Source organism: Bubalus bubalis, chromosome 21 (genome assembly GCF_019923935.1).
Source record: "Bubalus bubalis isolate 160015118507 breed Murrah chromosome 21, NDDB_SH_1, whole genome shotgun sequence".
NCBI lineage: Eukaryota > Metazoa > Chordata > Mammalia > Artiodactyla > Bovidae > Bubalus > Bubalus bubalis.
The window spans coordinates 54,294,285-54,320,315 of NC_059177.1; the positions used below are offsets into that span (position 1 = coordinate 54,294,285).

Sequence of the window (26,031 nt, forward strand, 5' to 3'; positions counted from 1 at the left end):
TTACAACTAAGGCTGTTATTATATTGATTGCTGGATCTCATTATTCAGTATACTAATAAAGAAACACATATGTTACTATATTACACATTTATTCTTTTAAAATTACTTTAGCTATTTCAATATAATTGACTTCCTTTGTGATCCAAGGTATTTCATATATTTCAAAGCTTTATTCTGAATAAGGGTGGCCGACCCCTGGCTTCATCTCAGAGGAACCAGAGATCAAATTGCCAACATCTGCTGGATCATGGAAAAAGCAAGAGAGTTCCAGAAAAACATCTATTTCTGCTTTATTGACTATGCCAAAGCCTTTGACTGTGTGGATCACAACAAACTGGAAAATTCTGAAAGAGATGGGAATACCAGACCACCTGATCTGCCTCTTGAGAAACCTATATGCAGGTCAGGAAGCAACAGTTAGAACTGGACATGGAACAACAGACTGGTTCCAAATAGGAAAAGGAGTATGTCAAGGCTGTATATTGTCACCCTGTTTATTTAACTTATATGCAGAGTACATCATGAGAAACGCTGGACTGGAAGAAACACAAGCTGGAATCAAGATTGCCGGGAGAAATATCAATAACCTCAGATATGCAGATGACACCACCCTTATGGCAGAAAGTAAAGAGGAACTCAAAAGCCTCTTGATGAAAGTGAAAGTGGAGAGTGAAAAAGTTGGCTTAAAGCTCAACATTCAGAAAACGAAGATCATGGCATCTGGTCCCATCACTTCATGGAAAATAGATGGGGAAACAGTGGAAACAGTGTCAGACTTCATTTTTCTGGGCTCCAAAATCACTGCAGATGGTGAAGGCAGCCATGAAATTAAAAGATGCTTACTCCTTGGAAGGAAAGTTATGACCAACCTAGATAGCATATTCAAAAGCAGAGACATTACTTTGCCAACAAAGGTTCGTCTAGTCAAGGCTATGGTTTTTCCTGTGGTCATGTACGGATTGAGAGTTGGACTGTGAAGAAGGCTGAGCGCCAAAGAATTGATGCTTCTGAACTGTGGTGTTGGAGAAGACTCTTGAGAGTCCCTTGGACTTCAAGGAGTTCCAACCAGTCCATTCTGAAGGAGATCAGCCCTGGGATTTCTTTGGAAGGAATGATGCTGAAGCTGAAACTCCAGTACTTTGGCCACCTCATGTGAAGAGTTGACTCATTGGAAAAGACTCTGATGCTGGGAGGGATTGAGGGCAGGAGGAGAAGGGGACGACAGAGGATGAGATGGCTGGATGGCATCACTGACTCAATGGACATGAGTCTGAGTGAACTCCGGGAGTTTGTGATGGACAGGGAGGCCTGGCGTGCTGCGATTCATGGGGTCGCAAAGAGTCGGACACGACTGAGCGACTGAACTGAACTGATGATGATCCCGGACCTTCCCAGGAGTCCACGGTACAAGAAAAGTTACAAACTCCCTTCCGAGGATTTTAGATTTTTCAAACTGGGTTCCAAAGGGTCCTGGAATTCTTCCAGGGGCTGAGGGGAGCTGTGGGGGAGGAGCGAGGGAGGCCTTTGAGCAGAGTAGCTCCACTTTTACTTATCTTTGGGGCTTTGTTGTCAACTTCTTCTTGACAAGTGGGCACTCCGCTTAGTAAAGAACCTAGGGAAGTGAAGTTTGGCCTGTCAAGTGCTTGTCTTTTTGTGATTTTTCCTTTTTACTGCTCTGGCTAGAAAATCCTCTATACGAGCACATAGCTCCTCCTCCAGCAGAGAGGCAAGAATCCAGTCCTGCGAGGTGTAGGGTCTCCAGCCATCCCCAGGCTGCACAGGAAGAATTATATCTGGTCTATCAGACAGGCAGCTATGACCACCAAACCCAGACACCAAACACCCCTGAATACTTCTTTCTCAAACTCCTTCTGCTGTTTTCAGATTTTCCTTGTTTCCACTTATGATCAATGGTCGTTTCTTCCTGTTTTCAGGGTCACTTGTCACTAAAGGCCTTCTCCTGGTTCTCTCAATTTGCTTCAGACTTGAAGTCTAGGTGGACAGACTCATTAGGATTGGATGTAAAATAAGAGTCAACAGGTTCTAAGTCAAGGCAGAAAGCACTTTCCTTAAAGCAAGGAATCTATTTTCACGTTTCAAGAGGTTTTGTCCACTCCTTTCCGTTTCCTCCTAGGACCTGAGCCGTGTTTTGAGATGGTGTCTGTGTGTGTACATGTTTGCACACATGCCTGGTTGCGTGTGTGTGTGTGCGCGTTTGTGGTGCTCCAGCCATTTGGCCTCTAGGATGTCAGGATCTTAAAGTGCTTTACAGACAGACAGATATCCTCCAGTAAGTTCCTCTGAGGTGGTAAAGGTTGGTCTGTCCATCCATGAAGGGCAAACGTAGTCATGAAGGCTCCCAGAGACAGCCTGGAGCCTAGCAAGCCGTACCAGAATCCAGGCTCTCAGGTGATGCCCTGTGCGGCTGGCTCCATGCCCATCCCCAGGCTCCATGCCCATCCCCAGGCTCTGCGCCCATCCCCAGGCTCTGCGCTCATCCCCAGGCTCTGCGCCCATCCCCAGGCTCCGCACCCATCCCCAGGCAGGGAACAGTGGGGACCACAGAAAGCGCTCGAACACTGACTCCAGGCTGGAAGGCCCAGACCTGGTGTCTTCCCATCACAGGCGGACCCCGGAGCTCACTCTCCTCACGAGGGGCACAAGTACAACCTGAGCCCAATTACAGGGCTTTGGGAACTACAGTGACTTGCTGACAAAAAGCTTTCTCAAGCGCGGGCTCAGCCTGTGTGGGGGCTTGCAGGATGGACTATTACGTATCAGCGATATTAGATGAGGAACTAAGGCACAGAGAGGTCACCTGTGGGTGGTGTGAGGTCACTGCAGATCTTTAAAGGTGAGGGGTGAACACACTTCAGCGCACTCACAGGGCGTAGACGGCAGGGACGGAATCAGCACGACCTTCCGCAGGACACCTACTCCCCGCCAGGCCTCGTGCCCTCACCCCGATCTTAACCCCAGCCTTAACCCTGACCCTTCACGTGCAATCATCTCGTCAGCTCTCACGCCGGCCCTCAGCTGGCAGAGGAGAAACCCGGGGCTCTGGGAGGAGTGGCCCGTCCAGGGTCCCTGGCTGGTGAGGGACAGAGCCCCCTGCCGGGTTGGTCAGATGCTGCACTTCCTCAGAAACAAGGCCACACGCTGGTCCCAAACACGTTCGTGAAAAGCTGGCTCGGCCTGGGTGTCGACAGAGAAGCCGCTCCCCAACACCCCCCCCCCCCCGGCCCTGGGCGGGATGGAAAAAGACACAGGGGGCCAATTTCCACCCAAGATAATCAGACCCCAAATCACCTTCTGATCTAATCACTCCCAGCTCAGCAGGGAGCTGGCAGCTCTGCAACAGGAGGCCGGGAGGAGGGGGGAGGAAGAGGAAGCCAGAGAGGTGGCCTCCGGACATGGGGACACGGGGACACGGGGAGGTGGGGGAGAAGGGCCGGCACACCTCCCACCCAGCACCGAGGAGCCCCGGGGGTCCTCCAGGCCTCCGCATTGGAGGGGCCAGAGGCGTCGGGGGCATCACCTCCCCCGCTGGTACCCCCTCCCTCCACACCTCAGCAGCACGCCCAGCCTCAGCTCTGACTACTGTCCCCCAGCTCAGGCACCCTCCACAGCTCCCCAAAGTCCAGACGCCTTCATTAGCAACCCTTGGGTCAGCTCTCAACCTTCTCCGAGCCCCGGACCACTGACTCCAGCCACGAGCCCTCTCCCTGGGAGCAGCACTGGGAGTGGCCCTTCCGTCCCGCCGCCAACCCCAGCCCCACGCCCATCTCTGCTCACACAGTTATCACCGCCTGAATGCCCTTCTTCCACTTCTTGTCCAAAACCTCCTCTTCGAGGCTCAGGACAAACGCCTCTCCTCTCAGGTGACTTCCTGGACCCCCACAGGAGGATGTCGCCTCTGCTCTGGTCTCCTCTGCCGGCAGTTTCCCCAGGGCTGCCTCCTGGCCCCTGAGCCCCTGGGGGCAGGGTCTGGGTGCACGTCCTCTCTGCCTCCCACAGCTCTGTTGTCACTGCTGCCTCATTTTCTGTATTTTTCTTGGTGGGCACGTGTTACATTTATAATGGAAGATCCACACCCCTTCCATAAGCCATCTTCATGGTTTTACAAAGGGTCAAATTCATCCAGCCCAGCCCTCCTCCCCACAGCTCCCTGGACTGCCCACCCCCCTCCCCTACGAGGACCTCAGAGCCTGGCGGCCCCTTCCTGCCAGAGGAAGAACCGAGTGGACCAGGCCACCCAGCTCCAGGATCCCCTGCAGGGGACGAGGTTTAAGCCCAAGGGCCGAAGCTCCAACAGTAGAACCAGGGGCATATAAGCCACAGGTCTGTGGGTGTGGACAGAGACCCTTTTAGGGAGGGGCATCCTGACTAGGCTGTGCACCAAGCTCCCATGTCCACGGTCCTCTGGACACCATCCTGTGGTCCCCACCTCCTCTAAGTCCCCAAGGAGCCCCTCAGAATACACTGCCTAGGGGATGGTCGATGGAGAGGGCCCTGGGCTGAGGAGGGAGGGCCCTGGGAATCAGTCTGTGGTCTGCTTCTGGTTTGCTGAGCGACCTGAGGCCAGCCTTCTCCTTGGTGGACCTCAGTTTTGTCCACTGTTAGAGGTCTGGCTTCAGTCATCGCCTTTAGGCAGTGAAGTCTGGGAACCCAGGTCTCCCGGAGATGAGGGTCCCTCCCGGCTGGGGGAGGGTAGCCTCTATTAAAGGCAGCATCTCGGGGACTCTGGAGGGGCGGGCAGAGGCTGAGCGGACAGACTGACCACGAGTCGCTCCCTGTCCGGGCTGTGCTTGTTCACACGACGGACGGGTGTGGTGGGGTCCCGCTCTGTGCCAAGGGGCTCCCGGTGGTCCCTGTCCTCCACCAGCTCACAGTGTAGTTGGGGGAGCAGACAGGGACACAGATGAGCAACAATACAAGACAACAGAGACCCAAAGGCCCCTAGACCAGTGGGAGCAGGGAGGGCTGGGGCCCCGCTCAGGCAAAGGCAGGAGACAGCCACGGATCAGCTGGGCTGAAGCTCAGGGCTCATGAACAGAGTGGCGGCCTGAGCGGAGGAGGGCTGCAGGGTTGGGTGTCTGTTCGGGGTTCACTGGGGAGCCACTGGAGGTGTGCTGGGGGAGGGAAGAAGAGAACCAATATGCACACAGGGTCCATCCGTGCCTCGCACTCTGTGGCCCGCTCTTCCCTCTCGGTGGCCATGGACCCCAGTGAGGTCACCATCGTCACCTGCATTTCAAAGCACATTGCTCGGGCAGCTGGGAGGCTCCAGCTCCTATTCTCTCCCTCTTGCTGGGGGCGGTGGGGGAGGGGGGCATGTGCACAAAATCCGAGGCAGGGCTCTTTGGGGACACGGCCCCGAGGAGTGAAAGGGAGGCAGGTGAGTCAGGGGGAGCCGTGTCAGCACCTGTCTGTCCGTCCATCCATGAGTCAGAAAGGAGCTTGGACCCCGGGAACTCTGTAGGCTCCAGCCAACAGGATGGCCTGTCCAGGCCCCCCACCTGAACCTTTATCTCGCCCTCCTGGAGGTGATTCCTGCCGCCTCTGAGCTGGCAGCAGAGTGTGGGCCAGAACCTACCCGACTGCAGTCTCAAAGCCCACCTCTGCCTCAGACTTGCCCCAGACCTGGTCCAGATGGCATCTCAGGGCACAGGCTCTGGCGATGACAAGTGGGGTGCACCGAGGCCCTGCGGGCAGGCCTAGTGAAGCCTGGCTTTATGAAATGAAGCTTCTGAGCACAGAGAGGTCAAATGGCTGAGAGGCTGCACAGCACACGCGGCACAGAGCTCCTCACCCTCCAGGCTTTGACTTCTGAAGCCTCTCTCCGGACAGGGAGAGTGGAGAGGCCGGGCCGTCTCAGAGGCCTTTTCCTGATAGTAGAGACATGAAGAAGGATGGAGGCCCTGTCCGGGAGTTATCACCTGCCTCCAGCAGAGCACCAGGCCAAGCCCATGCGGTCCCCGGCCCAGACGCGGTGCTGTCTTCCTTACTGTTGCCGACGCGGTTAACAAGAGCCATAACGCACACCCACGAGCACTCCAAGTCAGCAGAGCGTTGCAGCACCCACGAGCCCGTCCCCCTCACAGCAACCCAGTGAGGCAGGCCTCGGTGCGAGTACCAGCCCCGGCCCCTCCGCCCACCTGCGGCCTCCCTGGCTCAGAGAGGTTGAGCGATGGCCCAGGGTCACACAGCTGTGAGAGGTGAGCTGGGACTTGAACCCGTGCTCTATCCACTACACCCCGCTGCCTCTCGTGGAGAAGAGGCAGGGTAGTGTAATGGAGAGAGCACGGGCCGAGTGGCAGACAGGGCCTCCCCGCGGTCACGGTGTCGTCCTAGGCTCCCCGGCGGCGGCGGCAGTGGCAGCAGGTCCGGCTCCCCGTGCCTGGCCTTGCGCTTGGCGGGCAGGGTGGGCAGCGGGCCCCAGAGGGTTGTCGAGGTCCTGGGTTACCTCGTGCCGTTCGGGCTCAGGTTCCAGGGGTAAGGGGGGGGGGGTCCTGCAGGGGGCTGAGCCAAGGGTCTTCTGGGGGTGGGCCCCATGGCTTTTGAGGACAGCGTGCTGGTCTCTGCCTAGTCTTTGGTTTCCTGTGGCATTCACTGTGTGTGTGTGTGTGGGTGTGTTCATCAGTCCTTTCTGACTCTTTGTGACCCCATGGACTGTAGCCCACCAGGCTCTTCAGTCCATGGGATTTTCCTGGGGAAGGATACTGGAGCGGGTTCCCATTTCCTTCTAAAGGGGATCTTCCCTACCCAGAGACTGAACCTGCACCTCTTACATCTCTTACACTGGCAGGTGGGTTCTTGACCTCTAGCGCCACGTGGGAAGCCAGGGTGCAAAGAGGCAAGTCTGAGCATTTATTTCTAATAGGAGGGATCACTGCTTTCATGGGGGTTCATGACCCAGAAGGGCTAAAAACCACTGGCTTTCCAGGAAAGGCTGCAGATCTGCCCGGTGTTAAGGGAGTCTGAAGAAGCTGGATGTCTAAATGCCGCAGGGCATGTGCGCCGGGCCCCAGCCTGGGGGATGCTGTGGGGACTGGTGGTACATGTGAACGAGGGTGGTGTGTCGGGCGTGCTTCCTGAGTTGACAGTTGTGCTGTGGTTACTCATGAAAATACCTTTTCTTGGGAGACACGCCTGAAGGAGGAAGGGGTCCTGACAAGGAGAGCGTATGGCTCCTGAGAGCGAGGGCAGCGGAAGGCCATAGCAATTTTATCAGAGGGAGGGCATGCAGGCATTAATTATGCTACTCCTGCAACTTTTCTGAAAGTTTGAAATTATTTTAAAATACAAAACTAGAAAAAAAAAATAGGCTGAGTTCATGGGCCCCTGCACTCCAGGGCCCATTCGCATGCTGTCTGACCCACACAGACTTTTAAAGAATTGAAAATTTTCCCCAACATCTTAACCAGTTGTACGTGAAGTGTCTGAACCTCTGGGTCCCCTTGCAGAGTGGACATCACAGCCACACTGGTGGCATGTGGGCGGGCGGCAGGGGGAGAAGGTGACACTGGGTTTGTTGCCCACCACCACCCCTGCCCGGCCCCGTGGACAGAGGATCGCCCTGAGATTCCTGCTCGTCTCCTCTGCCCAGGTAGAAGACACTGCAGACACAGGCCTGCGTCCTCCTGTCTGTGCTCAGGGCTTTAGGATTTCCTTTGTGCCCTGAGTGCTAGAGAGACAGCTGAATCTTCCTGAAGGCTGGTCTGCTCCCATTTGTCAGACGGGGAGACTGAGGGCCCAGGGGGCTGAGGTCATAGCGGGAGCTGATGCAGAGCAGGAACTGGGGGATTCTGCCTCTGTGTTTGATCCACATCACACAGCGTCTCACAAGCACACCATTCACAAAGGATAGTCCCACTGGTTTAGGCATGTGGTCCCCAAAACAGCCCTGTGCGTAGGCAGATGTGGGGGGGCCCGGTGGCTACACAGACATGGACCTGGAGGCTCAGAGACAAAGCAACTTGGCCAGGGTCACAGGCTGGGCCACTGGACCCAGAACCAAGCATTATTTGCCTTCCTCAAGGCTGAGCCAGGAGGAGGAAATGGCAACCCACTCCAGTATTCTTGCCCAGAGAGTCCCGTGGACAGAGGAGCCTGGTGGGCTGCTATCCATGGGGTTGCACAGAGTCGGACATGACTGAAGTGACTTAGCATGCATGCATGCATTGGAGAAGGAAATGGTAATCCACTCCAGTGTTCTTGCCTGGAGAATCCAAGAGACAGAGGAGCCTGGTGGGCTGCCGTCTATGGGGTCGCACAGAGTCGGACACGACTGAAGTGACTTAGCGGCAGCAGCAGCAGCAGGCTGAGCCAATGTGCTCGATGCGATGTGTGTGTGTGTGGGGGGTGGGGGTGGTTTCTCAACTACCATAAGGACCCTGCAGGTGCCCCCAGGCTGGTCTGTCTGTATTTTCTGAGGGTCATCTGATCAGAAGGCCCAGCAAAGCCTCTAGCACAGGGGAAGGGTATGAGAAATCTAGTCATATTCCACCCCCCCCAAAAAGAAAGAGTGCCCAAATGACAGTTATGCAGAGTTGAGAGCACTGGGGAAGACAGCAATCCAGGGGGACTCCCTGGAGAAGGCAGGCTCATGCAGGCTGTAGGTGGGGAGGGGTTACATGATGGAGAGACAGGGCCAGCCCAGAGATGGGGAACAGTGACACATTCAAGATGAAGGAAGAGGTGGGAAAAGGACATATAAGCTGAGTTGTTCTCCCATTTTACAAGTGAGGGAACACAGGCTCAGAAAGAAGCTTGTCCAGGGTCTCCCAGCCAATGAAGGGCAGAGTCGGGATTTGAACCCAGGCCTATGTCACTCCCAAGTCCAGGCTCCTTGGGAGGAGCAGGGAAGGGACCCAGCCCACCATGGGCATCCCTCTGGCTGCACCACGCTAGGTAGGGGCCTCACCTACGTCACACACCAGGATATCGCTATTGTCCTCACAGGTAAACCGAGGCTCAGAGAAGTGAAGCGACGTGCCCAAGGCCACACAGTGAGTTCACTCCAGAGCCCAGATCTGGCTCAGCCTGGCTGAACTCTGCTCTTTCTACTACACAGTGCAGCCTCCCTCTTCACTCTCATACACACTGCCTGAACCCTAAGGAGTGCAGGGCCCGGGGTGGAGCTGGGCGGACCTCCTGGCAGCCTCAGGCCTGGGCTCCCACCCACTTGGACCAGCCAAGGATGGAAGGGCCCATAAATGTGAGACCTGTTAGATTTGTTTGGGTGGCGGGACTGTGGATAGTCTCGCTGTTTATCTGAGATGCTCTGTGCAGCACAAAACTCAATCAGCATGACAGCCTGTGCCTGAATGGCCGAGTGTTGTGTGATGTCGCAGGCCAACACAAGGGTCCCAGGCGGTGCTGGGGTGCAGGCCAAAGGGTGGTCTGGGAAGACTTCGTGGAGGAGGTGGCGCTGAGCAGATGGGCAGGAGTTAAATGTGCAATGAGGAAGGAAAAGGGCCACCTGGGAGGAGCAAACGGCCCCAGTAGAGGCCGGGCAGAGGAAAGGAAGCAAGGAGGGTCTGTAGCAGAGGTGCGGGTGAGGACGGGTGTACTGAATCTGTGACTCTCACCACAGGGAGGGGCATTGAAGGCAGTGTCTGCTCAGTGCTCCGGCCTCCTCTACAGCCACCCCACCCCCAGTCTGTCCAGGCCCTACTTACATACAATCAGTGGTGGGGAACTCATCACCACACAGGCAGCCTCTTTTGTTCCTAGAATGGTTCTGACTGCCACAGAATTCTCTCTCCAATCAGCTTGCTTTCCATCGGGCTGACTATGCCCCTCTCTCACCGTCTTTCCCCCGGAGCTTGGGCTGAGCCACCGCCCCCCTCCCCCTCGAATTTCAGGGTGTCGGCTGCAGCTCAGAGTCCATTGCATTTTCTCGAGTCTAGTTTGCCCTGCACTCTGGCCACCTTTCATGGGTCCTGACCCTCCCTGGGTGTGTGGGCTCTGCAAACTTGATGGGCACACTTTCTGTACTGCAACAGGACAGAGCTCCAGGGAAGCCTGCTAGAAACCTCCCACCAGATTGCCAGCAACGCAAGCGTCAGCACAAACCGACCGAGATCCCCTGGCCTCGGCACACCCTCTCTGTTCTGCCCACAAAAGACATCACAGGAGACCCTGGCTCCTGTTTCCTGACACCCAGAGGCCCAGGGTCTCCTCCATTTGTCTTGACTTCCCTCCAGGTGGATAGATGGAGACTAGAGTGGCTGACCCTACTTGGGCTGGCCAGCCGACTTCCCATCCACCTCTACCCTATTGCTCTTTTCCACATCTGTGCCCACCCTCATGGCTGCATGGTGATGTTTCATTCAGGTCAGTGATCCTGAACATTTTCTCTCCCCAGCCTCCTGCCAGGGAACTACCTCTCTTCTCCTCCAAACTGTCTGGAACCTTCATCTCCCATCCACTCAGGCCCAGCACCTCCCCTCGACTTGCACTGAGCCTCATAACCCACCGAGTCACTTTTCTCAAGGGTAACTGCCTCTCTGACAATCACTTCAGCTCAGAGGTCAGAACCAAGGCCACAGGGCGATGACCATTTACTGAGCTCCCACGTGGCTCTGAGTTCCCAGAGGGCATTCATGGCTTTCCATGATCACTCGGCCAGACCCCCGGCCCTTTGCACTTACTGTCCCTCTTTCTGGAATGCTCTTTCTCTCACTGCTCTGCCTTTAGCTCAAATGCAACCTCTTCACACACGCTTTTCCCTGATCAACTAAGATTCCCATCCCTTTCCTCAGGGTCTCTTTCTCACTACAATGATGTAATGTCTTCACCTGACTTATCCCTATCCGAAACTGTGGTACATATCTGCTTGTTTGTTCCTTTCTTGTCAGTCTGTTTTACCAGATTCTAAGCTTCAGGAGGGCAGGCACCTTGCTTGTTCCATGAACCACTGGCACACAGTAGGTGCTCAATAAGTGAATAATTGAATAAGTCCTTGATTAAATAAATGCCCCAGACCTGATTCTCAGTTCTTTTCACCATCATACCCTGTAGACATGCTCCTCTTTCTCTTTGTAATATTTCTAGGAAATTCCACCCTCCTTTAGACCGCTATGCCTCTGCTAGGAGGACCCTTTCTCCACAATTCTGCTTGGTGGGCTCCTACTGATTCTTTAAAACCCCGCTCAATTCTACCTCTTCTAGATGGTTCTGTTGCCTTGGTTTTCTCACACCTTCCTCACTCCTCTTCTATGGACTTAGCTGTTTGCAAGTCTACTCCCTGCCCCCCCTGCTCCTGCTTACTCAGGTTGGAGGCTTCCAAGGGTTGGAGGGTGAGTCTGGATCATCGTGGGGTCAGGGAGGGAGGTATCTCACTGCTCAGCCTGGCTCAGAGCAGCTGCTCCGACGATGTGCGCTGAGCACTGCTGGACAGGAATGCCTTTTTGGTGTCCTGTTCGGAGAAGGTATTTCACCTGACTGGCGCCTCAGCTCTGCAGCGTCACCCCTCCTCTCCTGCCACCCCCGCTGCAGCAGTCAGACCAAGGTCTTAAAAATGTAAACGGGATCAGCTTACTGCTGATTCTAGAGAGCACTTATCACACTCAGAACATTTATGAACTCCTGAGCATGGCACACCAGGCCTGACATCTGACCCCTCCATCTTGCTCCCAGTCCTGCCTCAGGGCCTCTGCACTTCCCATTCCTGCTGCCGGTATACTCATCCTCTGGACGTTGAAAGACCAGCTCTGTGTCATCATTCACACCTCAGCTTACAGGCCTCCTCGACCTCCCCAGCCAGCTGCACTCCATTGTCCTGCTTTATTTTCATCAAGTATCTATCGTTGCTGTTATTCAGTTGATCAGTCATGTCTGACTCTCTGCTACTCCATGTACTGCAGCACGCCAGGCTTCCCTGTCCTTCACTATCTCCCAGAGTTTGCTCAAAGTGATGTCACTGAGTTGGTGATGCCATCCAACTATCTCATCCTCTGTCATCTCCTTCTTCTTCTGCCCTCAATCTTTCCCAGCATCAGGGTCTTTTCCAATGAATCGGCTCTTCACATCAGGTGGCCAAAGTATTGGAGCGTCAGCATCAGTCCTTCCAATGACTATTCAGGGTTGATTTCCTTTAGGATTGACTGGTTGGATATCCTTGCTGTCCGAGGGACTCTCAAGAGTATATCTATTACTCTCTGGAATTTTCATATTGTCTGACTCCTAACGATACCACAAGCTCCTCAAGGCCGGGGCCTCATCTGTCTTAGGTCCCAGCCCCCAGACCAGTGCCTGGCACACAGTATGCCTCTAAAACAATGGTCACCAGACTGGTTCTTTCTTGTCCCTAATGGGAATAGACTTCCATGTTCAACTTTCAGAAAACCAATTCGCTAGAAGGTAAGTTCCATGGTGGCGGGGAGGGCAGGAGTTCATCATCAGTTTTATTCACTGGGCTCACCCCAGGGCCTGGAGAAGTACTGAGAACACAGTAGACTTAGTGTATGTGTTCTGGGGAAAAGAAGGGAGTCCTTGATTGGGGCTGAGCTGGCCAGAGATTTGGAGCCAAAGACCAAAGGCTCTGAGACCCTCCAGCCTCATCAAGGGCCACGGGTGCCCCCGGGGAACGGGGGCGGGAAGCGGCGACGGGAGTGACCCGTGGCGGGCCGCAGCTCACCTGACAACAGCATGGGGTCCTTGTCCACCGACTTGCGCACCTGGTCAGACTCCCCTGTCAGGGAGCTCTCATCGATCTTGAGGTCGTTGCCCTGGATGAAGAGGCCGTCGGCAGGGAGGAGGTCGCCTGGTGGGAGGAAGGGCAAGGGGAGCTGTCAGCAGGGTCTCAGGGGCTGGAGAGGCTGGAATATTCCCTTCAAGCATGATTGCAAGGAGGAGTCGCCTTCTGGAACAGGCTGCCTGGTGCTCCCAGGGTGCAGGAACCAAGGTGGCGTCCATCACAGGCCAATGGGCAGCTGAAGCCTGGGGCCCGGGTGAAGGGCAGGGGGCCTGGAGAGCTGAGGTCGGGCCCTGCCTCTATCTGAACTCAAATGGGCATGTCCTTCAGTTTCTAAGGTGCTTCTCTTGGCATGGCATGGATTTGGGGCCCAGTTTTCTCAATGACTCATTCTTCTCTGGCCTCAACTATGGTTTGGGGAAATTCTTTGGGAAGGGCCTGTCTTGACTAGGCTGAATAGACCCCAAGACAGGAATATTATCGGAGGATAATACGGCTGGTGAGAAGGGGTCCTCCAACCTTTCCCCCTTCTCTTACCTCTACTTACCTAGGACATATCTCAGCTAAATCCCCTTTGGCACCAGCCCGCTCACTTTCTCCATGGCAGCATCATGGGCTTGGAATGTTTGCTCATTCGTGTCCACTCCCTATAACACCTTCTCTAGCACAACAACCATCCACCAACAGCCAAATCAGAGAAGGGAAAGGGATTTCGCTTCATCAACCCACTCTGAGTGTTAGTGGTCCTTGGAGTGCTGGGCTGAGAAGTCATCTGATGATGTTATCTCAGCTTTGAGCTGAGATTGATTAGTAATGTCTGCTAAGGGTAGCCGTTTGGAGAGTGGTGGTACATGTGTCATGCATTTGCCATTTTTTGGTTTAAATACATTCTGGAATCCTACCTCCTCCAGAAATGAGCCTTCCACCTCTCCAAGAAGCTCAGAAAATATTTTAGCTTGGGGTCAGCCTTCAGGAATCCACCCTCTGCCCTGGGCCTGCTTCTCTGGGTCTGCCTGGCCCATTCCCACCCCTGCCTGGACTCCAGTTCTAGCACCCAGCTCAACAGTGGGGTCACTTACCATATTTGACCTGGGCGATGTCCCCAACCACGATCTCAGCCACAGGGATCTGGACCACCTGGCCGGCCCGGACCACAGTGAACTTCTGCTCCTGCTCAATGCGGCTCTGCAGGCCCCGGAACTGCTTCTCTTTGCTCCAGTCATTGAAGGCGGTGACCAGGACCACGCAGATGACCGACAGGAGGATGGCGGCTCCCTCGATCCAGCCCGCCTCTGCCTCCCCTTCATCCTCTGCCCCGCCCTGGGCCGTCGCACATCCTGCGCAGAGCAGAAGGAAGCAGGCAGGGTGGGTCAGCCAGGCAGAAGGGGCCTCATGGTAATCTACAGTGCAGGTGCTTTAGGGTCTAAAAGGTAGCTTTGCTGACATCCTTTCCTTCCATTCTTCCAGCAACTGTGAGGCAGGCCTCTAGGCTGGGGCGGGACCTGCTCTCCAACAAGCTGGGCCGGAACCCTGCTGCTGCCCTTCTCTGGTCCTGGGTAAGTCCCTGCCCTCCCTGAGCTGCGGTGTGCTCGTCTGCAAAGCGGGAGTCACTGAGGCCAGGCTCCAGGGGAGGAAGGTAAAAGCTCCAGGCAGTGCTCGGCACACAGGAGGGTCTTACTGGATCTGAGCCTCCAATACACAGTGAGGATACTGATACCCTGAGCCACTTGTGAGACCTACAGTCTGAAGACTACATGGTACCTGCAAGGGCAAGAAAGTAGAGGTGTGGGTTCCTTTCACCACTCGGAGCCACCAGGCCCTGAGAACACCTCCTGCTGCTCTGGGGCAATCAGGGGAAAGAGAAGAGGAAGGGGAAGAAAGAGAGGTGTGGGTGGGCCCTGCTGAGGCCACCTCTGGGCTCCCTTGGACTGGGGCAGGGACAGGATCTGGAGATTGTGACCACAGGATCTGGGGAAACTGCAACTGCCCTCCTCGGACCCAGGGTTTTCTAAGGTGTGTCTGCTCACTGTCTGTGTGACTTTGGGGAACCCACTTGGCCTTCCTTCTAACTGTTCATCAGTAAACTGGAGAAACTACTTCTGAGGTGGTCACCAGGGCCTGGCATCAAATAAGGACTCTCAAAACTGGTCAAGTCACAAACATTTTCTAAGCACCTATTATGTGCTGGTCACTCTGCTGGCTCTCTGGCACTAAGGGAGCTGTCACGGCAGGGAGTTGGGAGCAGGGGTTATGCCTATCCTAGCCCTGCCATGAAAGTGCTTTGTGACCTCCAACAAGTGTCTAGAGGCCTCTGAGCCAAGAAAGCAGACAGGGAGGGGTTCTGGGTACTGCAAGGCAGTCTGGTGTTAGTCTGTCACCAGCACCGTTTTATGGCTTCCCAGGTGGCACTAATGGTCAGGAACCTGCCTGCTAATGCAGGAGACATAAGAGATGTGGCTTGCATTCCTGGGTTGGGAAGGTCCCCTGGAGAAGGGCATGGCAACCCACTCCAGTATTCTTGCCTGAAGAATCCCATGGACAGAGGAGCCTGGGGGGGCTACAGTTCATAGGGTTGCACAGAGGTGAACATGACTGAGCAACTTAGTACACAGCATCACTTTATACGTAACTGATGCAGCCTATGTCTGCCATGGTGGGGGGTGGTCCAGGCACCATGGAAGGTTCAGAGCACAGGCTGGGGCCTGGGTGTCAGGGAGGAGTAAGTCACAAAGTTTAAGAACTCCGTTCTTCAGGAAAAGAGTGTGTTCAGCTGCCATTATCAACCCACTGTGGCCTAAGCTGGTGTCTCAGCTGGAAGAAGTGAAGGGTAGTAGAAAGAACCAGAAGCTTGGCGTTCCAAACCCAGCCCTCCTGCCTCCAATCTGTGTGACCTCAGGCAAGTCCTTCCCCTCCCTGGGCCTCGACTCCCACCTCGCTAGGATGGAGGCGACCCCAGGCATCTGAGAGCAGGGCTGTGGGGCACCACCCCGGGAACCTGATCTGTGTTCCCACTGTACCCCCTCTCCCCGCTGCCCGCTGAGTTCTAAGCTTGCACTACACGGGGTCACCTGAGGTCACTTATCTGGGTGGCACTGACTCAACCTGGTCCCTTTCTGAGGAAAGGCAGCCGACCGCCAGGCGCACGGGCTCGGGGGCCAGAACGCCTTGGTCTGAGTCACGGTTCTGCCGGTTCCCGGAGTCTGCCCTTGCAAGTCATTAAGCATCTCCGGGCCTCGGTTTCCTGGGTAATAAGAGTATCTGCCCACAGGGCTGTTGTGAGGGTCAAGTGACTATCAAATGAACTTTTACCCTAAAAGCTCCCAACTAGAGGTGGCTCTAAAAATAGTAAGAATTACCCTCCTTATCATGCTTTTGTGTTGCGCCTTAGCTTTGTTCGAGGCTTATGCAAGAAGCAGTGTACCATCTTCTCTATTTTCTACAAAATTTCTGCAAAGAATGCTGCCCATTATGCATCTCTCATAATGGCCTGGGCTTCCCAGGTGGCGCGTGGTAAAGAATCCACCTGCCAATTCAGGAGACGTAGGAGATGCCGGTTCAATCCCCTGGATGGGGGAAGATCCCCTGGAGGAGGACATGGCAATCCACTCCAGTATTCTTGCCTGGAGAATCCCATGGACAGAGGAGCCTGGTGGGCTACAGTCCATGGGGTCCCAAAGTGTTGGACACGACTGAAATAACACAGCACGATCGCATATAAGGTCCTGTGTGTAAGTTTATCCCACAATTCATTGTCAGGGGGTGTGCTATCTTCTCAAAGAACTACCTTTCCTCCTAACTGATAACTTGAGCTATGCCAATCATCCCAATTCACTTTCTGCTTTGGTTGCCAGGCAGTTCAAAGTCAAATTTATATCTCAATCAAGGGAGCAAACTTATTTGCTTTAAATCCTCTTTGGAAAGAGGTGATACAGAAAAAAGGAATCAACTAGTAATATTCAGTTCAGGTCAGTTCAGTCTCTCAGTCATGTCTGACTCTTTGCGACCCCATGAATTGCAGCACACCAGGCCTCCCTGTCCATCACCAACTCCCGGAGTTCACTCAAACTCATGTCCATCGAGTCGGTGATGCCATCCAGCCATCTCATCCTCTGTCACCCCCTTCTCCTCCTGCCCCCAATCCCTTCCAGCATCAGAGTCTTTTCCAGTGAGTCAACTCTTCGCATGAGGTGGCCAAAGTATTGGAGTTTCAGCTTTAGCATCAGTCCTTCCAAAGAACACCCAGGACTGATCTTTAGAATGGACTGGTTGGATCTCCTTGCAGTCCAAGGGACTCTCAAGAGTCTTCTCCAACACCACAGTTCAAAAGCATCAATTCTTCAGCGCTCAGCTTTCTTCACAGTCCAACTCTCACATCCATAAATGACCACTGGAAAAACCATAGCCTTGACTAGATGGATCTTTGTTGGCAAAGTAATGTCTCTGCTTTTGAATATGCTATCTAGGTTGGTCATAACTTTCCTTCCAAGGAGTAAGCATCTTTTAATTTCATGGCCGCAAGTAGTAATATTAGGTTAAAAAAGAAAAATTAAAGGTAGCTGACCAGATAGACTTGGTTATCCAGTTTCTCAGGAAGTTTTGGTGTGGGAGAGAGTGGGGTAGCAGCCATACAAGGAACCTCAGGGACCACCTCCTCATTTGGGCAAATGAGGCCCATAAAGATTATTTCTTATATTTGGTTTTCACTTTTTATTTGCTTGCCTGAAGCAGTGAACCTAGAAAGATCATCTATTTATGAAGCACATTAAGATGCCTAATAATAATTAATAACGAAGTATTTGTACTTTTCTACTAATGCAAATCAGATTATAAAAATCTAACAGCAAAACAATATATCTTATGTAATCCTACATAGCCCGTGGTTTATGTGTGTATATTTATCAGTCTGCCTGTCTTTCTATTTATGTATAGATGTGTAGAGGGATTCAGGCTTAAAAACCTTCGCCATGATAAAGGGAAGCTGCATGGAGTTGGTGAAGTCTAGCCCTTGGCAGGTGCTCAGTATTTGGAATGAAAGGAAGAATGGAGGCTGAGGTTTTCTTTTCTTAAAATAGAAGCCTAGTTGATTTACAATGTCATGTTAGTTTCCTGTGTATAGCACGGTGATTCAGTTATATGTACATATCTATTCTTTTTCAGATTCTGTTTCCTTATATGTTATTACAAAATATTGAGCGGCGTTCCCTGTGCTGTATAGCAGGTCCTGGTTGGTTATCTATTTTAATGTCCATTAGTGTGTATATATTAATCCCAACCTCCTCACTTATTTATGAGGTTTTCCATAAGGGCTAACAAGTCCTGACTGAGAAAGTAGGTTTACTCCAGAACCCTCCCCGGGTGAGTGGGGCAGTACTTCTTCCACCCACCAAGCAATGGCCCCATTCAGAACCCAGGGCATATTTCAGGATGTCCTCTCAAGCCCGAGATGCGTCACGTGGCCAAGCGTGCTCAGCATCAGCCCCACCAGGGTGTGCTGGCCCTGAACCAAGCACAGGATCGCGACTGAGAGTCCTCCTCCCGCAAGGCACCAAGTGTGAGATCCCCGCCTCACACTTGCAGGGCAGGACGCCCAGGGTGGTCCCCCGACAGCGGCAGCAGGCCCAGCACCTCTGGGTGCCCTCTGTGTGCCAGGCTGTCCACGTGGCCCTCCACCACCTCCTTGTTATAGCCCCTCCAGGTGAGGTCTGTTGCCCTGTTTAGCAGATGGGGAAACTGAGATTCACAGAAGGGAAGTGACTTGCTTAAGGGCCATACACAAACAGGATGTGGCCGTGGTCTGAAGTTTGTGATCCCTGTTCCAGAATATCAGCTGCACAGGGCTCTGACGTCATCATGGCTTTTCTCACAGTTGGGGGCCTCTGGGACCCCAGTGTTGGAGCTAAAACAGGATCACTCAGAAGCTAGAGCACCCAGAGGGCAAGGGGCCCGAGGCTGACACTGTGTGCGATGGAGCATGGATGCCGCCCATAGGTGGGCGATTCGGAGGGTCTGTTGTCAGCTGTGAGAGTGAGGAGCCCGCAGAGAGCAGCTGGGTAGAAGTTTGGGGTCACTCTCCCTTGGATTCCATTCAACATAACCAGAGAGTGGCCATAAAGAAAGGCTGAGCGCCAAAGAATTGATGCTTTCAGAAGTGTGGTGCTGGGGAAGACTCTTCAGAGTCCCTTGGACAGTAAAGAGATCAAACCAGACAATCCTAAAGGAAATCAACCCTGAATATGGGAAGGACTGAAGCTGAAGCTCCAATACTTTAACCACCTGATGTGAAGAGCTGACTCATTGGAAAAGACCCTGATGCTGGGAAAGATTGAAGGCAGGAGGAGAAGGGGACGACAGAGGATGAGATGGTTGGATGGCATCACTGACTCAATGGACATGAGTTTGAGCAAGCTCTGGGGGATGGCGAAGGACAGGGAAGCCTGGCATGCTGCAGTCCATGGGCTGCATGGGCAAGGAATGGGACACGACTGAACGACTGAACAACAACAAGAGCGTGGTCTGGGCAGTGGTGTCTTTAACAAGCCCCACGGCAAAATCTCAGGGCTCTTTCTTAGCTGGGTGACCTGGAGCAAGTTAATGCACTTCCCTGTGCCCAAGGCACATCTTTGAAATGGGCGTCATCATGGCCCCTGTGTCATGGGGTTGTTAGGAGGAGGGTATCTCGGTCCAGAGCTCGGCACACTAAGTGCTCGACAAATGCTCACTCTAACGTGACCGTGGTTGATCCAGCCTCTGCGTTTCCCACATGGGAGAAGGGGGGCCAGGCGCTCTCGGCCCCGGGTCCAGCTCAGCCACCCACTGCCCCTTGGCCTCAGTTTCCCAGCCTGGAGGGAATGGTGGCCTTGAGCCCCCAGGTGCCCCGAGGTGTGGCTGGGCATGCGTGCTGCAGGCCAGGAGCGGGAGGTCCCAGGCGCTGTCTTACCTTCGTTGCTCTCGCCAGGCGGGTGGTAGAAGGAGAGCCCAAGGGAGATGATGGCGGCGATTTCCAGAATGATCAGCGTCACGTCCTGCAGGGCCTCCCACACGAGCTGCAGGAAGGTTTTTGGCTTCTTTGGAGGTATAAAGTTTTGCCCAAAAATCTGCTTTCTCTTCTCCAGGTCTGGAGCAGTGCCCGGCAAACCTGTGGACAGAGTGCAGAGAGGTCGGCCTGGGGGTCCTGGGGAGACATACATGCCCAGGAATCGCTCTGAGGGGGGCGGCCGCGTGGCAGCGGGAGAGAGGCAAAAACAAGGCAGGAAACCAGCAGGAACCCACCAGGAGCCTGCGCCCAATGCTAGCTTCCACCCAGAAGATCTCCTGAACAGCATCACAGTGTGCTGGAGTTGGAGGACTGGGGCATTCTGCTGTTCCAGTTGCAGGGGACCCAGGGCCCAATATCTACCATCATAGACAAGCTATCACATCACAGGGCCTAGGACTCTAACAGCCTTTTGTTCATCCCGTTATTCATTCAACCCGTGTTTCTCTGTATGCCTGCCCCGTGCGGGTGCTGGGGGAGTCCTGTGAAGGGAAGAGCCCCTTGCTCAGGAATATAGGAGCTTGGTGGTCCTGGGATCCTACAGTCTGTGGTTCAGGGGTACAGGAGATGGACATGCCTCTGAAATGGGGTTCTGGGTGCTGAGCCTCTTCTGATGTTCATAGTAAGACACCCACCTACTTCCTCCAAAAGCCAGACTGGCTGAGACCTGCAGAAGAGCCTGAGGGTGTCCTGTTCCCAAGGAGACCTCCCCCAACCCCACTGGCCTTGCCTATCAGTACAGGAAGCGCTGGAGATCCACTGTCCTGCCTGTGCACTAGGAGGAAGGGAGCTTGAGCTGTGTTATGCTCTTTTCATAGATGGGGAGACGGAGGCCTTCATGAGACCCAGCCGTGGCACACTCTTGGGACCCAAGGACCCAGGCTGGCCCTGTTTTAAGCACATGGAAATGTTGCCCCCAGCCTCCCGTGCTGGAGTGGCTAATATGTGTTCACAGTGAAAAGCATTGGTCTGTCAGGCACGTCCAACTCTTTTGCGACCCCATGGACTGTAGCCTGTCCATGGGATTCTCCAGGCATGAATACTGGAGTGGTTTGCCATTTCCTTCTCTAGAGGATCTTCCTGACCCAGGGATCGAAACTGCATCTCCTGCACTGCAGGTGGGTTCTTCACCACTGAGCCCCCAGGGAAGCCCTCAAGTGAGGATATTGGGTCATTGTTGTTCAGTTAAGACAGTGGTGTCATTAATCACAACGTCCTGGAGGAGTAAGACTGAAGAGATGAGTTTTCAGTGAGAAAGAAAGGAGGCTGGTCAAGGAGAGGACAGGCACAGCAGAAGGGCCGTGTGACTGCAGACAACCCACTTCTCTCTGGACCTCAGTTTCCTCATATACGGCATGAAGGATGGACTTGGCCGAAGGGCTGAAAGTGGGGACTGGTGGCTGTGGCAACCTTATATCCAAAGACAGCTGTTATGGAGACCTACAGGTAGGAAAGTCCACCTGGCCCAGGCCACCGCTCATGCCCTTCCCAGGAGCAGAAATTTAAAGTCTCCACACCACTGAAAATTAACAGTGCCTATTTTGGGAGGAAAACTACCAGGCTGGTGTGAGAGATGAATGGTGCTGGAGATTCAATTTAGATTAAAGGGCATCTCACCATTTAGTATATTAAAAATTAAAATACTGTGTCAAATATCCGCGGGACAAAGCCAGGAAGGCCTTGAAAATTCAGAGACCCAAATGCAGTTGATAGCAGACACTGTGTGGAACCATAGATTTTCGAACCTGAGTTTCTCTTTGTACAAAAGGCAGAGGACAGAGTACTGGGTGAGGAGTCAGGTTTGCGGATGAACTTGGGCTGGTTGTTTCATCCCCTGGAAACTCAGTGTTCTCATCATTAAAATGGGAGCAAAATAAGCCCGAGGCTGTGGTAAGCTGTACTCCACAGAGGAAGGGGCGTGGAAGCTCTCTGTGAACAGTACAGGTGAGGGAAGTGCGTCCTCACGGTGAACAAATTAAAAAATGCCCCAGCATGTGGCTCAAGTCTTCTGCTGGAGTCAGAATTTGTATTCTATTAATTATGTACAAGAAGAGAGCTGAGTGCAGAACGTGGGTTCTTTTGCTGAACAGGAATGATTTGTTGTAACGGCCGCTTGTGTCATTGGCTACCTGAGGAAGCTTTGCCCCCAAAGTGCATCTCTGTCCAGCTGTACTGGACACACACTGGCTTTTCCCCCAGGCTCTGAGGCGTTGCCCTGGCCAGGTTCTTGGTTACACACGGAAGCAGTGCCCCTAGTTTGTGTGCGCACATGTAGACGTGGCCCACGATGAGATCAGCCGCTTGTGAGCACCCACAGACACTGTGTCCCTCCAGCCTTTGTGATACACACGGACATACATCTCTCCACTGATTTAAGTCCCCAAGTTCAGCTGCATCTCCACCCCTATCTCTGCTGTAGGAATTCCTAGACCCATGAAGCCTCTCAGCTCATGGCTCTAGAATTTCTATGTGAACAGGAAAGTGGGTGTTGGTGGGAAGGTTGGGATTGGGTGGTGAGGATCTGGTGGGAAGGTGGGTGGCCAGGAGTTCATCTAGTAGCTGTGAAGATATCAATTATCTGCATCAAAGAATTGAGGGGTCCGGTGGAGGTGAAGGTGCTGAATGGGGTTGCCAGACAAAATATAGAATGACCAGTTAAATTTGAATTTCAGATAAACAGCAAATAACTTTTTTTTTATGTGTGATTCACCTATTTGTTTTTTTTTTTAATTTTATTTTATTTTTAAACTTTACAAAATTGTATTAGTTTTGCCAAATATCCAAATGAATCCGCCACAGGTATACATGTGTTCCCCATCCTAAACCCTCCTCCCTCCTCTCTCCCCATACCCTCCCTCTGGGTCATCCCAGTGCACCAGCCCCAAGCTTCCAGTATCGTGCAGTATCGTGCAAATAACTTTTAAGTTATGTCTCCTATAATATTGGGGACACGCTAATAAAAATTATTTTTTTATCTGGAATTCAAATTTCACTGGATATCCTATACTTTTCTTTGTTAAATCTGGCAACCCTATACCAAAAGCACTCCACCCTCTCTGTCCCCTGCCCCAGGTTCCCCCAATGCTGGAGCAGGACAAGTCCTGTGGTCAGCCAGTCTCATTCTTCCATTTGGCAGGTGGAAAAGTGAGGCCCAGGGATGGGGAAGTATCTTGGCTCAGATACAGTGATTCAGCTGCAAAGCTGGGGTTGGACTCCTGACTCCTGGCCCAGGCCCTTTTCACCAAAAGGTTCTCATCTTGCTCATTAGCTTAAAAGAAAAACTGAGCCTTAATGTACACACAAAATTATGGACATTTCACATTCTCTCTCCATCAGCATTGTTTAAGAGATTTGATTCAAACTGTCCTTTGGTGACCTCTGAGTAGCCTTTATCTCATCCTTTTGGCGGAGAAGACAAAGGCTCCCCACTCCAGTCCTCTTGCCTGGAAAATCCCATGGACGGAGGAGCCTGGTAGGCTGCAGTCCATGGGGTCGCTAAGAGTCGGACACGACTGAGCGACTTCACTTTCACGCATTGGAGAAGGAAATGGCAACCTGCTCCAGTGTTTCTGCCTGGAGTATCCCAGGGACAGTGGAGCCTGATGGGCTGTCATCTATGGGGTCGCACAGAGTCGGACACGACTGAAGCGACTTAGCAGCAGCAGCAGCCTTTTGAAAAAAGGAGGCCAGAAAAGCCGCTTTTGTCTCCTACTGTGAAAGGGTCTTGGTTGAACACAGACATCCGCGATGTCATCATGAGAGGTGCAACATCCCTGTTGGTCCAGGATGGGGCGCTCTGCTGAGCGGCTGCCTGCAGCCTCAGGGAAGCTTCCAGAAGCAGAGGGACCAAATTCTAGCCTCAACCTGCCACTTGGGCAAGTGACACTCCCTCAGAACCTCAGTCTCTTCATCTGTAAGTTGGGGCAGAGGGGGGACTCGCTGTTTCTGCCTGCTGGGGTGCAAATGAAAGGCGCACAACTATATAAGTGCCTGGCACACCAAGGGGCCCAGAATCTGGGCAGAAAGCCTCTGAGCTCAAATGCACCCTCACAGGGCACTGACAGCAGCGACAGAGTATTCACGTCTTTTCATTGACTATGACCTCGAGTGACCCCTTTAGAGATGCAGGACGAGCTCATCTGCCCCACCCCACACCATCACCCCATTCCCTCCCGTATGCTGGGGCTGCAGGCAGGGATCATCACTTAACACATGGAGCTTGCATTCACCTCTGGCCAGTCTATAAGACAAGGATTACAAACTCCATTTTGTGGATGGGAAAACTGAGGCTCAGAAAGCTCAAGTGACTTGCTCAAGGTCACACAGCTACAGCCGGGATTGGACCCCAGGTCTTTGAGAATCCACAGCTGTGCTATTTCTATATCACGCCAGGGTGCCTATTTCAGGGCCCAGCAGCTAAAAGTCAATAACTCCACCATTTCCCCTGTTCTGGAGACAGCCTTGAGCTATAAACACAGACTTGGCAACAGACAAGAGCTAACTCCCAGGGATTCCAGGCACCTGAAGAAAATGGGAAAATTTAGTCACCAGGCTCGGAGTTGTTAAATATTTGTGTTGTCACTGCAGTGTGGGTACCTCCATTAGCATAAATAAAAGTCTTACATTTTAAAAGGAAAAAAAAAAACACGAGCCCTTCAAAAGCTGTAACATTTATAGAAAAATGCATTTCCGTCTTTGGAAAGTGAGTGGGCTAAATCCACTGTGGTGCATCCAGTCCATTAAATATTATGCAACAATTAGAAAACACAATCCATTTATATGCACTAATATAGCACAAACTGAGTGAAAAAGGCAAGTTGCAGAGCAATGTGTACAGTTTGATTCCATTTATGCGAAACAGAAAACTCAGTAAAGCCATAGTTTATATTTCCTATAGGTACATATATATGTAAATATGTAGCAAAGGTTCTTTAAGGATCTGCTCCAAACTTATGATGGTGGAACCTCTGGGGAGGAAAACGGCAATCTGATTGGTTGCAGCCGCTGGGACTCTAACTTGAACTAAAATATTTTTATTTTAACCCAGGAGAATGTATTCATGTTTTATTTGAATGATTCAAAGTTTAATTTAAAGGGGGAAATCAGTATGTACTATAAGAAAATGTACACTTATTTCCATATAACCTTTTGATATGAGGGGCTTCCCAGGTGGTGCTAGTGGTAAAGAATATGCCTGCAAAGCAGGAGACACAGTTTGATCCCTGGGCCAGGAAGATCCCCTGGAGAGGAAATGGCCCTCCTTTTAGATATGAGCTTGGAGACAAATATTCCTCGGTTAAAAACTTGGCTTCATCACTTAGTACCTGTGTGTCCTTCCACTTAAAGGAATACTTAACTCTGATCCGACCACTCCCCTTCACTGCCTGCACATCAGTCCAGGAGGACTTCAGTTAGGCACCTTCAACCGATTCTCCACCTAGTGGTCAGAGGGATGTTTTAAAAGCATGAAGTGTACTGTATGAATGTCAGGCCCTTGTTGAAGAGGCTCCAGGGGCTTCCGTTGCACAGAGAGACATCTACTCTCCTTGCCAAGATCTGGAAGGCCCTGGACAGTGTGACCCCTGATTTCTTCTTAAGTCTTATTCCTCCACCCTGCCGATACACCCCAGTGCCACCAGGCTCTCTAGTACAGGTTCAATACAAGTGCTCTCCTGCCTCAGGGCCTTTGCACATGCTGTTCCTGCTGCTTGGACTGCTCTTCCCTCTCATTCACATTGAACTCGGCTAAACCTGTCTCTCTGTCCCCTTCAGATTGAACCTGTTTTTGAATGTTCTCATAGCTCACCAAACATCCCTTTCATTTTTATGATTTTAATCATTAATAGTGTGAAAGTGAAAGTTGCTAAGTCATGTCTGACTCTGCGACCCCATGAACTATACAATCAAAGGAATTATCTAGGCCAGAATACTGGAGTGGGTAGTCTTTCTCTTCTCCAGGGGATCTTCCCAACCCAGGGATTGAACCCAGGTCTCGCACATTGCGGGCAGATTCTTTACCAGCTGAGCCACAAGGGAAGCCCAAGAATACTGGAGTGGGTAGCCTATCCTTTCTCCAGTGGATCTTCCTGACCCAGGAATTGAACTGGGGTCTCCTGCATTGCAGGCGGATTCTTTACCAACTCAGCTATCAGGGAAGCCCCGTTAATAGTGTAATTGAGAGCTAAGTCACTTCAATTGTGTCTGACCTTTGCAACCCTATGGACTATAGCCCGCTGGGCTCCTCTGTCCATAGTATTCTCCAGGCAAGAATACTGGAGTAAGTTGCCATTCCCTC

General features: G+C 52.6%; 1 protein-coding gene across 9 annotated transcripts in view; it reads right to left on the minus strand.

The window, feature by feature from the left end:
* The window catches only part of ATP2B2 (ATPase plasma membrane Ca2+ transporting 2), a 376,005-nt gene that overhangs the window by 66,330 nt on the left and 283,644 nt on the right, over positions 1-26,031 (minus strand). For all 9 annotated transcript variants that reach the window (XM_025272341.3, XM_044933835.2, XM_006077475.4 and 6 more), the window contains 3 exons: positions 19,641-19,838; positions 13,783-14,040; positions 12,647-12,772 (listed from right to left, as the gene is read on the minus strand). In XM_025272341.3, the coding sequence (XP_025128126.1) occupies positions 12,647-12,772; positions 13,783-14,040; positions 19,641-19,838 (582 nt within the window). The remainder of the gene's footprint in view (positions 1-12,646; positions 12,773-13,782; positions 14,041-19,640; positions 19,839-26,031) is intronic.